General features: G+C 36.8%; 1 protein-coding gene across 2 annotated transcripts in view; it reads left to right on the forward strand.

The window, feature by feature from the left end:
- Positions 1-19,571, forward strand: part of MAN1A1 (mannosidase alpha class 1A member 1) — a 166,246-nt gene that overhangs the window by 50,959 nt on the left and 95,716 nt on the right. For both annotated transcript variants that reach the window (XM_032407979.1, XM_032407980.1), the window contains exon 5: positions 8,707-8,787. In XM_032407979.1, coding sequence (XP_032263870.1) covers positions 8,707-8,787 — 81 coding nt within the window. The remainder of the gene's footprint in view (positions 1-8,706; positions 8,788-19,571) is intronic.

Genomic DNA, 19,571 nt, shown 5'->3' on the forward strand with positions numbered 1-19,571 from the left:
AAGTATTATAATTGGCAAAGTGAGGGTATTGCAAAAAAAAGTTAATGCATCCAAATTTATTACAAGGGAAAAATAAGAAGGAAACTGAAACAGGAACACTGCTGTTGAGAGTTGGTTTAACCTGTGGTGCTCCTGAGTATAAACCAATCTTTCAGTCAAGAATAAATTTGTTTGTATGTGAAATATTCAATTTGCATCACTTAAAGGTATAAAGTAAATGTTTTTTATTGGTTTATACGGTCATTAACTAAAACTCATTTTCTTTAATTAAGGCATAGCAAGTTGATTCAATTTGCATACTTGGTAGCACAGAGTTCAAATGGCTTTAATAACTGGCTTAAAATAAATCACTGGGATAATATGTAGGAGCAAGGGCTTCCCAGGTGGAGCTTTGTATTCCATTCAAGTATCTGTAGAGGCACATAGATCTGGGCAGACCTCTAAGGGTAGACTCCAATGGGTGAGTTTTCTGGTTTTAATTCGAAGTAATCCTAAAACAAAGAATATAAGACAGATTCTTGGTTACTTATTATTCATTATTTCATTCATGTATTATTTACCAAATACCCTTTAAGGGTCAGTTACTTACCCTCATGGAGCTTATAGTCTAGAAGGAAAAACAGAGTACTTAGCTGGGGCCAGGTTCTCTTAGGAAGGAAGAAAGGAAAGAGAAAACCACCATTTAAAGAGTACAGAGATAAAGAGTATGGGGGCATGCTAGGTGATTTTTTCCCATAGGTTATCTTGTTTAGTGTTTGTGACAACCATACAGGTTAAGGGGTATTTTCCCTGTTTTTATAGATGAAGAGGTGGTTATTTAATCAGCCCCAAATCATGCAGCAAGTAAGAGCTGTGGGTGAACAGGGTCTGTCTAACTCAGTGACCCTGTTTTTGGAGAGGAAATACAAAGAGTTGAGAAATATATAGGCATCAGAGAATGAATTCTCCAAGGTTTGGCATGTAATCTTAATATCACAGTACTCATTAGAGTGCATTTTTCCATAGGTATTCAATAAATTCTAATTAAATGAATGAGAAGGTAAGCTATCTTGTCCTTCTTCCCAATAGACTGTGCTAGACTCAGCTAAAGACAAGCTGACAGGGTGCACAGGTAATTGTACTGTGTCATATTTTGAAATAATTGGGAAAGATCTGGAGTTCATGTGCAGTTGATCTACTTGTTTTTATCTAGCCTACTTCCAGAAGGGATTTGTGGTAGCTCCTGGTACAGGAAAATCATTAACATAAGGACAAGTGATCAAGAGTTTCATATTTGGGCATTTCTAAATTCAGTTCTGAGCTTCCCATTCTTTACTGTCACCTAAAAGAAGTATTGTTTATCTACATCCTTGGATGGGAACTATTGAAAACTGTCTTCAGTATGAATTTTATAGAATATGTAGAAATTTTCTCCAGATAATAACTTCTTATATAAAACCTCAGTGAATGCCAAAGTTATATTAAAATTACTATTAAAAAGCATTTTTCTTCATTGAGGTGAAGTGAGACCTCTGTATGAGTGGCCAAGCTTTGAGAATGACAAAGGATAGATGATTAGCCTATCCCAAACACTTACCTAGCAACACATTGAGATGGCAGGCTTTGACAAGCCACCTGCGTTGTATCTTTGGTTGTAATGAATACTGTATGTTTAAGATAACAGAGGCACTGGTAGCAAAAGTAACTTTATCTCTTCCCCCCTTTTTATTTGAAGCATAGTTGACATACAATATTATATTAGTTTCAAGTGTATAATACAGTGATTTCACAATTCTATTCATTATGCAATGCTTACAACATTAAGTATAGGTACCCTCTGTCACCATACAGCATTATTGCTGTATTATTGACTATATTCCCTATGCTGTACTTTTCATTCCTGTGACTTATTTATTTTATAACTGGAAGTTTATACTTCTTAATCCCCTTCACCTCTGGCAATGACCAGATTATTCTCTGTATTTATGAATCTGTTTCTGTTCTTGTTTGTTCATTTGTTTTGTCTTTTAGATTCCACATATAAATGAAATCAAATGGTATTTGTAAAAATATTTGGTATTCATCTGAATTATTTCACTTAGCATCATACCTTCTATGTCCATTCATGTCACAAATGGCAAGATTTATCCTTTTTCACATTGCTGAGTAGTACTTGTGTGTGTGTGTGTTTGTGTGCATGCGTGCATACCAAAGGTCTTTTTTGGATTAGAGTTTTCATTTTCTTTCAGTAAATACCCAAAAGTGGAATTACTGGATTGTATGATATTTTGTTTTTAATTTTTTTGAGGAACGAACATACTGTTTTCCACAGTGGCTGCACCAATTTATATTCCCACCAACAGTTTAATGTTCCAGACTGTTCTTTTATCCAGACAGAATGCCACCCTATTTTTCAGGAAAATAAGTTAATAAGGTTCCCTTTTGGAAGGATGTAAATAAATTGACCTCAAAAAGCAATTTTGGATCTTCTCAAATGCCTGGATGAATACTTGACTTAGGTCCAGAGTTCTATGCCATAGACCATAAAAGAAGTGACTTTTATCTTGGTATTTGCCTTAGTCTGTTTTAGAGCAGCATTATATCCTTATGGGTGCAGATAAGTTAATTATCTTGTTGAATGGAGTTATTCAGTATTTTCTATCTGAATGCTAATCAGCGCCTGCCAGGGGTGATGATTTGCGTTTTGACTTTAAAAGGATACTGAGCTGTTCTCTCTGACAGTAGTGTTAGATTGGACTGCTACTCAAGGGTTCTTCTGGGCCTGCATAGCAAAACCAACCTATTCACATAGAGATGGTTATTTGCCTAAAGAACTTGCACTTTGTTCATCTTAAGGTTATATCATGTTACTTAAATATGAAACTAAAAGCTGCTAGGACGTATGTTACACTAAATTACATTGTTTAATATTGCAATTTAATCTGTTAAAAAGGAGTTTATGCTTTTAATCCTTGAAATATTAATGCAACATGCACCTTGAAATACTATTTATAAATAAAGGTGTCTGCTAAAGCTTAAACATAGGCAAGGTGTATAGGCCATTAACCACTCTTAATCAGTGGCTTGGAAAGTCTCATCTTGGGGCGCCTGGGTGGCTCAGTCAGTTAAGCATCCGAGGACTCTTGGTGTCAGCATAGGTCATGATCTCACAGTCGTGGGATCAAGCCCCACTTTGGGCTCTGGGCTCAGCTTGGAGTCTGTTTTAGATTCTCTTTCCCCCTTCCTCCTGCTCACTCTCTCTCTCAAATAAATAAATAAAATCATATATGTTAGTAGCAGAGCAGTTATTATTAAACATAGTTACTGCATTGTTGTAGGGCAGTTATTAATGCTTGCTTGTTTCTCGCTTACAGTTCATTGAGTAAAATGAACTGGCAAGGAGTTTGGAGGAATAGCTAGCAAAGAAGTGGTCTCTGATTTGAAGGCTCAGAGAATTATCCTTAAAAAAGAAGTCTAGGGGCGCCTGGGTGGCTCAGATGGTTAAGCGTCTGCCTTCGGCTCAGGTCATTATCTCAGGGTCCTGGGATCGAGTCCCGCATCAGGCTCTCTGCTCCGCGGCAAGCCTGATTCTCTCTCTCCCTCTGCTCCTGCTCTCTCTTTCTCTCTCAAATAAATAAATAAATAAATAAATAAAATCTTTAAAAAAAAAAAAAGAAGTCTAAGAATTGGGACCAAATACTCAGAATATTATTAAAATACTGCTGAAAATAAAAGTCCTCTTCCAAGAGGTCTTTTTCAATTTAGTGCAATCAGATCTGCCATGCCCGGTGGAATCATAAGAATTAAGTATTCCTTAAACTTGGTATAAGTTTGATTCCAAATAATTGTAAGTCTTGTGCAAAGAAATAAAAGTTCTTCAGGGGAAGTTTCTGCCTCTGTAGCTACTCCATCAAAAGAAAACTATGGCTAAATCTCTGCTATAAGATAAATTTGTTATTCTAATGGTCAGGCCCATTATTTCACTTACTGAGATCTATTAAAATCTATCATTTTACAGAAAATTTTGGTGAATAAATTGCCTATAAAAATATCTGATAAATACCTAATAAATTTTTCTGAGTTGTTTAAAATGCTGTCTTGTCTAGTGGGAGAAAATTAGTCTTTTAGGCATTCGTTTTGAAATAAGAATTTTGAAGTGTTCACTTTCCCTCTTGCTCAGAGAGAATTAGGTTCTTTGTGCTCATGAATCAAATCTGTTGACTGAAGGAAGCCTTTCCCAATAGAGATATGGAGTATAATGTTAAAGATTGGGAGAAGGAGACTTATAAAATGGTTTATTGATTAAACTTTTATCCATTTTAGCATTTTTTATCAGTTTATCACATAATTCACTTTTATGTGTAGTGAACCAGAGGCCAGAAATATGCAGGGATAAACTTACAGAAATTATAAGTCTCAGACACCCAAGACAATATGAGATTAGTACTGAGGCCTAATTTTTCCATGATTTGTCATACTCCCTTCTTGATTCTAGATGTGTCCTTATTTATACCATATATTTTATTAAATTTATATATGAATGTGGTTAGGTGTGTCCTTCGATTCAAAGGCTTTTGGTGACAGAAAGTCAAAATGAAAGAGCATTTTCTCCAATCCAGATTTTTTTTTGTGGTTAGGCCTTCAGCCAAAATTTCCAACTTCCACTTGTTTATCAAGTGTGATATTAACGAATAGGTTCATACAATTTAGCCAGAAGCCTGGATATTCTTCTCAAACTGGCACTCACATATGACAGTGGATTAGCCCTAGAATACATGGAGTATATTCTTGCAATGTAACCTGACTTACAGATTTAAGGAAGGAAATTTTATTTTAAAATAAACACAAGATTAAGGAACCTGCAAAATTCACATTAATTCTTAGAAAAAAATCACAGAAGATTTTAGTGTTATAGGCTGTTTGGGGCTCCCTTTCTTGACATACTGTCCTCTCCCTGCTCTAACCCCTCTCTGTCTTTAGGCTAAGTCACTGGAAAAGTTCCAGAGCATCTTAGAAGACACTGCATGAATATTGATGGGATGAATATATTCACTTTAGATTTAGTAAGATTATTTTAATGGAAATCATAATCAGAAATGTATAAAAATAGCCTAAAACCCTGATTGTAGAAATTCCCTCTTGAAAATCCAGATATCCTATAAAGTAGATCAAACCCAAAAGGAAGTTTTGTCGGGATACTGTATCCCAAAAGAGGATTTTTAGCCATTGAGAAATAGGATTCCTGTGAGGGTCAGAGTAGATGCGTCAGTTTGCATTCTAGAATTTAGAATATTAGGATTCTGGAGTTTCTGATTTTCCAGTAACCCCTGCAGAAATAAGCTAAGCTAGGCCTTAGTTGATTGAGGCTGAGTTACTGTGCAGTGGGTAACGGCAGCTCTCCGCTGAGCGCTTTCCACCATGTGCCATGCGCAGTGTTTTATATTCATGGACTCATAGTGCCTTCTAAAGAATGCCTTGTCCCTTTTTACAGATGAGAAAACAGAGACTCAAAGAGAGTAAGTGACTTGCCTGGGATCTCACGCTCAGCTAGTTCTAGAAGCAGCCTTCAGTCCCAGGTCTTTCTGACTCTAGGGTAGTGTTTTTATGGTCTGTTGTTTCCAATATAGAAAACCAATTTGCTATGGTGGGATAACTTTTATTTTCTTAGTCCTTTTCATGTAAGGATCTGTAAAGAGTGACCAAAAGTGTCTAAATCTCAGTCTTCTGACCTATAACATAATGCAGCCCAGAATGTTGAAAGATCTCTCAAATTAAGGTTTCAAAATAATTTAGATTTAACTTTGATGAAAAGAAGTAGAAAAAATAATGGGAATTATAACGTCATTCCGGTTTTCAAAAGGAGAAAATATGATGACTCTTGAGTACTGCTAATGGTGATTTGACATTTCTCAGGAAGACTTTTAAAGACAAAGACACAGCAATCACTGGAAAGCTTCATGGATTCACTAACAAGCCAGATTTGCTTCTTGGACAGGCTCTCCAGACTGTTAGATCCATGAAATTCAAAAGGCAAAGCAACTGACCTTGAGCATGGTACTTTGCAAGGTCATTTCTCAATATTTTACAGACAGAGCAAGATAAACAGAATTTAGGTTCTAGAATACATTGCTGGATCAATAACTGGTTGAATAACTGTACCCAATAGGTGACTGATGTCTAGCTGAAGATATATTTCTGATGGTATTTGACATGGCTCAGTCTTCCACCTTGCAATAATTTTTATCAGGTGTCTATAAAAGTCCTGATTATCCAAAATTTTTGTAGGAGGAAGAGAATGCATATCTAATGAACCCATAGCCAGAATCAGAATATAAAATCACTTTAACAGGCTTTAGTAGGCAGAAATGTGGAGGACTGTTCTCAGGTTTAGAAACTGAAAAACAGGGGCACCTGGGTGGCTCAGTCGGTTGAGCAGCTGCCTTCAGCTCAGATCATGATCCCAGGGATTGAGCCCTACATCAGGCTATCTGCTCAGCAGGAAGCCTGCTTCTCCCTCTCCCTCTGCTACGCCCACTGCTTGTGTTCACGCGCTCGCTCTCTCTTTCAAATAAATAAAATCTTAAAAAAACAAACTGAAAAACACAAGTAAAAATAGAGAGTGATATGATTTGAGGGTTTAAATTCATTAGATTTTATTATAAGACATTGTTATCTTTAGACATAAGAAATATAGCTGTGTGAACTAAAATTAACGAATTCCCTTCCTTTTTCCTTATCAGTAATCTTGTGGAATATAAAAACTTTTACCAATATTTATACAATGCTCATTCAGAATGATACACCTCATTGATAAATTGCACCTATATAGAGTGTTTGTAGTCAAATTATATCAGGTGCATGTTGCAAATTATGAAATATTGTTAAACTCACCAAAGAGTCTTATGATGCTTTTGTTTAACTCTGGCCCAGTAATTCTCTTTCCTTTTTTTAAGATTTATTTATTTATTTGAGAGGGGGGTGGGGGTGAGAGGCAGAGGGAGAGGCTCAATCCCAGGACCCTGAGATCATGACCTGAGCAAAAAATAAGAGCCGCTTAACAGACTGAGCCACCCAGGTTCCCCGTAATTCTTTCTCCTAAGTTGTTTTCATAATCTTCCTTTTGCAGGAAACTTTTTGAAAAACATTTTAACATAAGCAGTTACCTACCTTTAATTGTTAGATCCTTATAACTTTTTAGAGAGAGCATGTGGGAATTAAATGAAAATATATGTCCATTTTTCTTTTCTGCGGTTGTTTCCTCCCACTAAAGTATAGATTCCCTGAGTTTGAGGACCCTGTCAGTCTTCATTACCATGACCGTCGAGCCTACGACAGTGCCTGGCACATGGTAGTTGCTTGATAAATATTTGTTAAAAGAAATAATATCTTGGATGATTTTTAACTAAGCTCATCTGTCAGATATTGACTCCATCTGGTATAGTTTACTCTTAGCCCCTATGATTATCAGTGAATGGTGTGACCTTATGCAAAAGTGAACACCTACTCAGTAGGCCAGTCAACATGAAAAGAAGCTAACTGCGGATTGACGTGTATCTTACACCTATTGTAGGTTAGCTGTGTTAAATTTTCTAGTAACAGCATGTCAAGTATTGTAAAATAATACAAGTATTGGTAGTAGTTACAATTATATGCCACAATTATATGACCATTAATAAAGAGACTTGGTGCATTATTATGTGAGGAGATATAGGAGTCAGGATAACAGAGCTATGGATCAGAGGACTCCAGTCAAATTCTGATGCAACTACTCTTATTAGTTGTCTGATGTCACAGTAACCACTCTCTCAGTTTCTCCATCTGTACAATGGACATAAGACTAGTAATTATTTCACAGGGTTGGTGCAAGGATTAAAGGACATAGTCCACATAAAGAGATTAGCACAGGAATGATAAATGTGAATAATAAAGGCAAACTCCTTTATGCAGATGAAATTTCTTCTCAGAAAGATGTGACCATCCTACGCCACAGGCAGGAATTTGGGAACCAGCCCCTCGAACCCAGGTCCCTCCAACTCCAAATTCTATTTGCATTCTAGCTGTGCTGCTTTAACATGATATGAGAAGAATGCTAGAATGATGTTCAACTACCAGCCAAAATACAAAGGGTCTGAATGGCCTTTCAGGAATAAAAAGCAGGCAAATGAATAAAATAAAAGGAGAACACAGAATAGAAAAATAAAATGTCCTGGCCCTGTGGCATCTGCACAAATAGAGAATACTAAGTACTATATATCTTGTTGTTGAACAGAGGGAGGAAATAATTTTACAAATATTTTATAATTGTTATTTTTTTTTTAAAGATTTTATTTTATTTATTTGACACAGAGAGAGAGAGACAGCTAGAGAGGAAACACAAGCAGGGGGAGTGGGAGAGGGAGAAGCAGGCTCCCCGCCGAGCAGAGAGCCCGATGCGGGGCTCGATCCCAGGACCCTGGGATCATGACCTGAGCCGAAGGCAGACGCTTAACGACTGAGCCACCCAGGCGCCCCTATAATTGTTATTTTAATAGTCAAAATTATTTCATCTATTTACATGTATTTTGACACTGTTAAAAGACAGAACTTTTTCTCTTGTATATAAATTGCTCTGGGCAAGCATGTAAGAGTGAGCAAAATTTAAATATTTAGTCTACTTTATCATGATGGTATTTTTCTCAATTGTGTACTATCGTTTATGTATGAACCTCCTTTATTTTGTTTCCACAGAATGCTGAGGTTTCTGTTTTTGAAGTAAATATACGCTTCGTTGGTGGACTACTCTCAGCTTACTATCTGTCTGGTGAAGAGGTAAGATGAAACTGTTAAAATTACGTTTTGGTGGTAAAATTTGCTTTTTGTGGCATCTATTCTCATATTTAGATGGACCTCTAGCATACACTGAATTTCGTATAATATATACTCATTAAACGAGCACACTGGGAAAGTTGGGCACGACATGTTCTGAGGATACGGTGAGCAATGCCTTTTAAAAAGCCTGGCTCTGTTCTGCTAGGCGTGAGGTGATTCCAGCTATAAATTAGATATGCCTGTGGACAAATTAAAGAGGTTTAGTGCAGTGACAGGCTTGTGGATGAATTTGTTTTCTTTAAAAATTATTTTAATGTTAGCATAATGTTAGCTTAATTAAAACCTTTTGAAGGTGGAGAAAGTTTGACAAGTAAGGTCTGAAAATTACAGTATTTAAGAAACTGAGGAGGTAAGTGAGGTACTCAGCCTTCCAGTGAGAAGTCCTGTAGGCCAGTGTCCCTGTGTAAAGTGCTTTGGAGCTCTTCCTAGAGTGAGACTTAATTAATTATCTGCTTGGAGGAAAGCAGCAATTTTTAATTTAGCTGCCTTTTATTGATAGATTAAGAAAGGATTTTTGTATCATCCTTATAAGAGCACAGATGCTATTTTCTTGAAAGGGTTTGGACAACTTTATGAGTATCCTAAGTGTCCACTAAGAGTTGTTGGAATGGACTTCTCCTTTAATGTGGACAGTATTAAAAGCTGACGTCAAGGAAAAACAGTCACATATTTCAATTGCATGTCAATCAGATTTGTGTGAGCCTCAGCATTCTGGCTGGGAGAAGAATGGATCTTACCCAGTATAGTATTCCATGTATTTCTATGCTCCTTCAAAACAGATTTAAGCAGAGCAATAAATGTTTAATGAGAAAAGCTGCTTTATTTTGTTCCTGTCTCCCGGGTACTTTCCTAACCATAACAAAACAGCCTGCACAATCTGAACATTCTCTCTTTCTTGAGATTTTATTCTCTACCATAGATATTTTTAAAGAATATAAATGACTCTATATCTTTCCTGTTTAAGTGTTAAGTTCTTTTCTTCATTATGGACCCTGTCACCTTATCAGCCAGGGTAAAGAGACGTGGCACATTATTTCTCTTTTTCCAGGCCCACATCACTTCATTTGTTCAGTTTGGTTTAGGATGTTCCAAGCCTTAAGCCAGGGAAGCCATATTTTTAAAAAGTCATACTGAAAATTAATATTATTTTAGCTAGAAAGTTTCTGCTCTTAGAATATTTTTCTTTGAAAAAAAAAAAAGAATATTTGTCTTTGAGTATCCAATGCCTGGTATTCTCCTTCTTTTTGACATGACATACTTAGGATGAACTTGGTTTTAACTTTCTCATCATTTATGTGGCAGGGAGATAATTTGGAGGAAATAAGAACTGCATCCTTCTTTACCGGTGCTCAAATAGGATAACTGAGCATACAAAGCGAACCAAATAACATTTCTTTTAAATATGCATCATGTTTAATTAGGATATTTTTTCACTTGTAATGGTGTCTTAAGTTTATATACATCCATTACAAGTGAAAAAATATCCTAATTAAACATGATTATCTGTGAGTTTATATAAACTATATAAATATACCCACAGATATTTTGCCTATAGATAAAATCATTTGCCTCAGATCTTGTAAAGGTACTTTTTTTATTCCGTATTTAGCTAACTTTAGTAAACAAAGTACTACAAAGAACACCTCCATTGAAACACCTCCTTAATCCCACGCAAAACATAGTTTTTATTACGCCTTGATTTTCTGTATTGTAATTTTATAAAAATTACTAAAGGTATTTCCCTTCTTACATTATATACTTTTCTGTTTCTATAGAATATACTTTACTTCATAAGGATTCATCTACTCAGCATAGTTTTTGCATAACCCATCCCTAAATGTTGGGTTGTTTCCAGTATTCCTGTATTTTGTACGAGGTAGCTATAATCAGTTGATAAATATTTATTCTCTAAAGTGGGATTGCTGGATAAGAAGTGGTTAGTACTAGACTGTTTTAACATCGTTTCATCTTTTTTCCTCTCAGCTACCTCATCACTGACAATTTCTGACCAGTGTGCTCAGAGGAGTTGGCTATTAGGAATGTGGTCAAGAAAAACTATTTTACCCCAAGTCTGTACCTGAGCTATTTATCTCCATATCCAAATGAAAAAAAAAAAAGGGAGAATTCATTAATAGAAAAAAACATCAACATAGCCAAATTATGAATTACTTGGTTTCAGATTGTTGATAAAGTTCTGTACTATACATTTTTATGTAAATCAAGGTATTTACTAAGATAGTCTAGGCAAATTCATCTTCCAAGATTACCTTATAGAGGGGCTACTAAATTACTGTAATTTGACATTCTCATTTCATTGCTGAGGCTCAGGAGTATTTTGAGAACATATAAATCACCATCAGAACCAGATAGCCCCACATTGATATAAGCGCAAAATTCTTAAATTTATATTGCAAAAACAGAAGAGGAAGTACCACTGGTTTGTGTTACATGCTCCAGGAAAACTATAATTAGAAACACTCAATAGTAATCAAGAATGCCAGTGGAACTGTAAACCCAACCAAAATTACAATGGTAACATGACATACCTGTTGATAAGTAGTTTGACTATAGGGACATATTCAAAAAATTTTAAAACACCCTAGCTCATTTAAAATATTTTGTAGTGCCATTAAAAGCAGTCAGCCACGGGGCGCCAAAAAATAATCAGCCACAAGATTTTCAGTCTATATAAGAAATGCAAACAATCTCAAGAATTACAGTTAGGATAGAAATAAGATGAATACCAAATAGGAATGTTCAGTATTAAAAAGAAATAAAAGAGATAGTATTGCTCTATTATAAGCTCAAGGGAAACCAAAGTCCTCATTGGAGACAGGAAATAGCAGTATCTAGAATATCATTACCCAAAATATGTTCTACAGAGCACTAGTTTCTTTAGATATGTGAGGATAAGTCTGTATCTGTATACATACTAAAAATAAGTTCAGAAAAAGCTACATCTTATATTCTGTCTTAGAAATTCACCATGTACAGAAAAAGAAACTAATTGAATTTATTTATCCCTGTGTTTAACATACTTCCTTAACTGTAACCTTCCTCCTTTTTTCTTAATTTAACATTTGCTAATCCTGAGTTACAAATACTGTTTCCCAGAACAAATTTTGAGAAACCCCAATGTGGAATAAGAGTAACCTAAGCAAAAATGATACTGAAAATCGGCAAATGCGAAACAAGACATTACAAGAGAAATTGATATATGTGCAAAGTAGCATGTATGAATATACCACATATTATTTGTTTTACAGTAGAAACCAATGGCTTTATTGAGCAGAAAGTGAATTTAACAGGATACAGTGATGCCACAGCCTCCTAGTAAGGGCTGAAAAACAAGTTGGAAGTAAGTCTCAAGTGGCCACAGAGAATCTCTGTGGCTCAGTAATCACTCTGGGCCATCCTAGAATTAATGAACATGCCCTATTTTTTCTACCCTTGTCAAGACACAAAGGCCCAAGAGAAAGAGATCAACTGACAGTTTGGTTTACATGTGGCCCCTTAAGGATCTTGGGGAAAGAAAGAGAGGATATGATAGAAGTCGTCTATAGGGTTTGAATTCAGTATCCTTTGAACACTGAGTATAGATAATTCCTGAACATGAAATTGAAGCCTTATTAGAAGGGTGGGAAGAATAAATGTTTGGAAGCCAAAAAAAAGACACAATATCACCATGGTGAGTAAGGGTGTCAGAGGAAACAAACAAGCCATATGAAAACTGATAATTTAATGATATGCTTGAGAACACTCTTCCTGATTTGCAAAACTACTTTATTCTGTAAATTAAGAGAGAACATTTGGAACTACGAAGGTATTACTCCTCAGAGGAGACATTTGACTAGTATGTTTTATGTATGTGAACTAGAAAGACAAAACACCAACTCCTGGATGCTAAAACGACTGAAGAACTAGCTTTCGATGAAAAAAAAGATAACAGAGACATCTGATCTAACACTGGGGAAACACACATAATGGATTCTTATATTAGATCAGTTTACTCTGCCAGGATATCCTTCATTTCAAAGGGAGCAAAAGTATTTTTCCCCAAATTCACCAAAAGAAATCCAGTGCTCCATACACCCGTACAAAAGATTGCTAAAGGGCTTCCTGCAAAGAGAAGTAGCTAATGCCACTAAGTTTAGGAATGTCAAGGGAGAAAACATATAGGAGGGGGGTAGGATTTTGGAGTGGGGAAGAGAGAAATAAGATGGAGAATGTGAGTTTATTGGTAGAAGGATTTACTGTTTTCACATAATAGGATTCAGATATTTGGGCTATCTAGGGGGCTAGCCCTCGATTTTGTAGAGTGTATTTAGTGATGAATAATTCTAAAAGTGTTTAGAAATCTCTTAGAAAATCAGGATGTATTGATGGTGTTGCCTTTCAAACTGTGTCTGCCACAGTCCATAAGGATAAAGTCATCTTCTAGACCATCCGTCTCCTGCCTTATTCTGCAAAGAAATTAAAGTGACTTACAAGAAATGTGCATAACACGCACAGAGCTGTTGAAAACAGAGAATAAAGTCAGACTATATTTTTTAATTTAAGTTTTTATTTTAATTCCAGTTAGCATACAATGTTATAATAGTTTCAGGTGTACAATATAGTAATTGAACAGTTCCATACATCAGTCTGTGCTCAGTAAGACAAGTGCACTCCTTTATCCCCACCATCTGTTTCACCCATCCCCCCACCCATCGCCCCTCTAGTAACCATCATTTTGTTTCCTATAATTAAGAGTCTGTTTCTTACTTTGTCTCTGTCGCTCTTTCTCTTTCTGTCTCTCTATTTTTTTCCTTTTTTTTGTTTGTTTCTTAAATTCCACATATGAGTGAAATCATGTGGTATTTGTCTTTCTCTGACTGATAAAAGTCAGAGAATATTAAAGTTGCAGGTAAGATTAATAAACAGCTGGTACAGCCAAGTAGGCTTTGGGCAGAAATTTGTCTTTGGGTTTCCTAGCAGCCAGAGCAAAAAAGGGGAGAAAATTAATAGTAATTTGGTTTTCCTTTTTTTATGAACACTAAAAATTGGATAACATAAAATTACCCACAAATAATATCACCTTATACATACTAAATTTTCCATAAAATGTAGAACTATCTGGTATAAACAGGAAGGAGAAAAAAAAACAGATCCACCAGAAATACATTAACATTCCCCAAATCCTGCCTGTAAAAATTGGGCTCAGATTTATCCTGTCTGGATAGTAGTTTAATCATGGTCTCTAATAAAGTTGATTGGAATCCAGGAAGCAAAGATATCAATAGAGGGCGTACTTGCAAACACACACACACACACACACACACACACACACACACAAAGATTTAAAAAACATGATCATAATACCCTAAGAGCAAAATATATTAAGCCTAGGGGTACCGGGTGCTCAGTCAATTAAGTGTGGGACTCTTGACTTGGGCTGAGGTCATGATCTCAGCATTATGGGATCGAGCCCCATCTCAGCCTCCACACTCAGTGTGGAGTCCGCTTTTGAGATCCTCTCCCTCTGCCCCTCCCCCCACTAATGCTTTCTCCCTCTCTCTTTAAAATAAATAAATAAGGGCGCCTGGGTGGCTCAGTTGGTTAAGCGACTGCCTTCGGCTCAGGTCATGATCCTGGAGACCCAGGATCGAGTCCCTCATCGGGCTCCCTGCTCAGCAGGGAGTCTGCTTCTCCCTCTGACCCTCCCCCCTCTCATGTGCTCTCTCTCTCTCATTCTCTCTCTCAAATAAATAAATAAAATCTTAAATAAATAAATAAATAAATAAATAAATAAAATCTTTAAAAGAAATTAAGCCTGTATAATGAATAAATGACATCTGAGCAATGCAGTTAAAAAGGAGGCTTGAAATAATGGCATAATGAAATAGAAAAATTAGGTAACCAAATTCTTGATCAATATTTATTATACGTGATAGACAATGAAAATTTTTTAGTAAAATTTATGTATAATGCCACAATCAAAATATAACACTGGGCATAAATGATACACACATTTAAAATTGTGAAACTACTTGCAATTTTAAAAATCATCTCTTAACTGGATCGGGAGTGAATCTATAATATTAAGGTAGACTACTCAGCAAACAACTAAAGTATAAGCATCCCTTTAAATTCTGTGGAAAGTAGCCCATGTTTTTCTAGAGAAATACATTTTAAATGTTTATATTATGAAAAAATTACTATATGGTTAATGGTTATATGGAGTCTATATTAGAGGAAAAGAATCAAGAAGAAAGAGAAATAATAAAAATTAAGAACATTAAATACATTGTAAAATGAGAAAAGGGCTGGATTTACAAAGCTTTTTCTCACTCCTTTTCATCAATATTCTCTTTTTTTTTTTAGAGAGAGAGAGGGGGAGGGTCAGAGAGAGAGGAAGAGAAAGAATCTCAAGCAGACTCCCTGCTTAGTGCAGTGGGGGGCTCAATCTCAAGACTCCGAGATCATGACCTGAGCCTAAATCAAGAGTCAGAAGCTTAACCTACTGAACCACCCAGGCAAGCATCAGTATTCTTACTGAGAATAATTGTCTGGGAAAGAACCATATTGGATGAGTTGGTTAGAGGGGCTCCATCAGCAGGAAAGCTCCCATGGGGGTGTGTGTGTGTTTGGGCAGTGTAGTGCACTGACATGGCGGTGAGATTGGACAGCCGTGCAAATAAAACACTGAGTCACAACCTGAGAGAAGTAGCTCTTCAGTGATGCATTCGGGCCACATGATGCAGTGTCCTTTGCACTGGGACATACCTGAAAATAAAAGCACCTCAAATCCCTGCCCTGTGGATTTTAGTTTCTGCTGAGGAAATGTAACTCTCATAAACCCAAACTGGGAAACTTGGACAGACCTGTAAGAAAAAAGGTTTGTGTTTTGGTTTGTTAGTTTTGTTTTTGCTGTGATAGGATGAGAAGGCAGAAAACTGACTTAAGGATATCCACATGACCCGACCATGTCTCCAGCTTCTTAGCCCTTCAGCCACTTCTGCACCTTAACAGCAAATAGGCTTGTAATCGTGCCACACAACCCTTCTTGCCAACCTCCACTGGTCCCTGTGCCTTCATAAATTGAGTCTTTTGATTTGGCCTACAAAGAAAGCCTTTATAGCCCAGACTCAGCTTACCTTTTCTGGTTTTGTTCCTTATGCCTCTCACACACCTTCCTCTCTAACAACAACGTGCATTTTTCCCCCTACAATACTCCAAGCACATCTGTGTGGTTTTTATATCCACATTTGCTCTCCCTAGAATGGCTTTCACCTGCTCCTTCCACCTCCCCCAACCCAGATATCACCCTGCAGTGAAGCCCTCCCTGACTGTCGTGGTCAGGCCAGCTCCACTCTTGCAAGGGGGAGCCAGGGACTTCCTTCTCTGCATTCTCTGCGTATGCTGTTACCATGCTTTGTTTATGGCCCTGTTACTTCTTCATCACCCCTTTCCCCAGGAGAATTTGTACAGTTCAGAAATAAGGATTCTGTTTCTGCTGTTTTTATAGCCCTTTGCTTAGCACTGTGTGCCTAGCACTAGAAAATATTTGGTAAATGTTTGTGCCTAAACCTTTATTAAGCTTTCTGTGACCTTTGTTTTTTAAAACCCCAGCAGAAAAGTCTCCTAACTTTTAAAGCAAAATCTGTACATTGATAGCACAAATAAGCAAGTGGTCTGGGAGATTGAGGTAGTGTGCAGAGACAAAAATATAATAAGGTGACTAAAAATATGTACAATCTCTAATCCCTACAATCTCTAATTTTTTTTTTGTCCTAGAGTGAAGCCTCTGCTTCTCCAAGCCCCTTACAACTCCACCCCACTCCCCACCTCAACCTCTCCTACTAACCCCAGCGGAACATCTTACTTTTTTTAATCTATTCTATAAATGCTGGTTCTGTGAAAGAGAAAGTTTTGAAAACCAGTGAGCCTAGAGGCAATATCAAAATTTAATTAATTACCAAATATTATTGGTCATTTATAGTGGACCTTTTTTTTTTTTTTTAGATGGAGGGAGGGGCAGAGGGGGGGAGAGAGAGAGAATCTTTTTTTTTTTTAAGATTTTATTTATTTATTTGACAGAGAGAGAGAGACAGCCAGAGAGGGAATACAAGCAGGGGGAGTGGGAGAGGGAGAAGCAGGCTTCCTGCTGAGCACTCGATCCCAGGACCCTGGGATCATGACCTGAGCCGAAGGCAGATGCTTAACAACTGAGCCACCCAGGCACCCAGAGAGAGAGAGAGAATCTTAAGCAGGCTCCACGCCCAGCATTGGGCTCTGATCTCACCACCCTGAGATCAGGACCTGAGCCAAAATCAAGAGTCGGCCGCTCAACAGACTGAGCCACCCAGGTGCCCCTTTGGTGGACCTTTTAAATAGAATTGACATTAAAGCATTTTGTGAAATTGTAAATCTAAGAAGAAATTATAAAAGTGAATGGGAAAGGGATTATACAATGTATATTTGCTCTAGTTTGAGGAAACTATTCAGCTACAACTTTCTCAGCCATTTAATGGTACACTTATGCTACTTTCCTTAAAAGAACAATTTTAATCATATTTACTAAATGGTATTGATTGTCTCCTTATGTTATTTTGTACTGATGTGTTTGACCCTGTGATTTCTTAGAAGTTTAGATTGATCCTTACATATACTTTAGGTATTAAATTTACTATTTAGCATTTATTATTATTGAAATTTTATAAAAGAAAGGAATATGATATACTGAATAAGTATTTTCACTTAAGGTTCAAAGTCATACTAGATTATAGTAATTTTGCTTATTAAATTTCCATGGTTAATGAGTTCCAACTGTCTCTCATTGAATATACAATTAGAAGTTTCATTTGTACTTTAAAAGAGATCTAGGAGTATATGGGATGGATTATAAATAATATATATTTTAGTCAAATGAAATGACTATGTTTTTTTTTTTGTCCTAGAGTGAATTACTAAAATCGTATCTATTCCTTAACTCAGGTTTGCTGTATGTGTTTCTCTATTTATAACAAATCTATCCTGTATTTATAATTGTTTTCAAAAGCATAGAATTTTATCAATTGTAAGAACTTTATCTCTACAATTCACAAAAGCAATTCTACAGTTTGTTAATAATTCCAGCTCTAAAACTTTTTCATGCTAATGTATAAATGGCGGAAGCTGGTGGTCTGATTACTATCTGATTATAAACCAAACAAGACTGCTTGGCCCCCAAAGGAAAGGGAAAGTAAGAAAATTAGCTTGTTTCTTTCTTTTCTTTTTTTTTAAGTAAACTCTGACTCCAGTGTGGGGCTTGAACTCACAACCCCAAGATCAAGAGTTGCGTGCTCTACCGACTGAGCCCGCCAGGCGCCCCTAATTTGTTTCTTAATGAAATATTTGTATCCCTTTTAGTTTAGCACAGTGCCTTGCACATAGTAAGCAAACTACAAATTCACATCAGTAAGTGTAGATCTAGGTTAGGATATAGTGACAACCTCAAAAATCTCGGTGATTTAAGACAATATGCTCTGTACACTGTTTATGTTCTGCCCACGCCACATGCTCTGCCCATGACTGCTTTTCATCATCCTGCATCCAGAGCCCAGCTGATGGAGCAGCTGCCATCTGAACCATTTCCGTTTGCCAAAATGGGAGTCAGGGAGCTGGAGGGTGGGGGTGGCAAAAGAGAATCTAGTAAATGCACACTGGCTTATAATGCATATGTCAGAAAGACCCTAGTTACTTCAGCCCATGTCTCATTGCCCACAGCAAGTCACACGGCCACTGTAACTTTAAAGGTTGGGGGAGGGGCTGCATTGTACCACCTTATCCCTGGGAGGAAAATTTAGTGGACAGTGTTAATGACTGCCACAGTGGCCACTGACTTGGGTTAAAATGTATAGCCTTCCCAACCACCGCGAGCAGCAGAAGATAGGAATTCGTGAGGAGAGAGGAAATTTTCCAACGATCTCCAAACTGGAATCCGTCTGTAGCACTAGGACAAGACTTCCTCCCAGTGGCACGAAGATAGTAAGCGCAGTGTTGTGCCTCGGGATAGAAATACTAGTCTTCAGTAACTTTTCAAGTAAAAGGCTACTCCTCTAGCACTTGTCTGCTAAGATCTGCTTCTCCAAGAAATATCTTCCATTCTAGACTTCTCCACTAACTTTCCAAATTTTAAACAGTAATGTTGACAGACCTACACTACCCTCTACAAAAAGAATGCTGTTGCCCCCATTGCTGTTGTCTGATGTGGGAGTTAATCATTGCTTTTTGGCAGCACGCTGCTGTGTTGATCAGACATTGAGGACCTGGTGCTTCTCCTTCAACCACTTTCTCTTTGATTTAAGTGTTTCCCAGGCCAGTCATTTCTTGTTTTAAAAAAGTCTAATGAAAGAGATGAGGTAATATATTTAGATTTATGTCGAATCATTTCATAATTCACAATGTTTGTTAAAACCAATACTCCAAATCATTTTTTCTGCCTGAATCCTATCGACATGGATTTCTAGTACTAGATGTGTGTGTGTGTGTGTGTGTGTGTGTGTGTGTGTTTTAAACAAGTTGTATTTTTCCAGGAATATTCCCGTGTGTTCTTTTTCTTTGAAATTGTGGTGTCCTTTAAAAGGGTACCAAGAGGTAGCTATAGCAAGGAATTTAAAATGTAATAGGGCTAGAAGCAAATTCTTCAGAGTTGTGATAATTTGCCATCTGGTGAATTCACTTACTTAGTGAATCAGCAGATG

The sequence above is a fragment of the Phoca vitulina genome, unplaced genomic scaffold (genome assembly GCF_004348235.1).
Source record: "Phoca vitulina isolate PV1807 unplaced genomic scaffold, GSC_HSeal_1.0 scaffold9, whole genome shotgun sequence".
In the NCBI taxonomy this organism is placed as follows: Eukaryota; Metazoa; Chordata; class Mammalia; order Carnivora; family Phocidae; genus Phoca; species Phoca vitulina.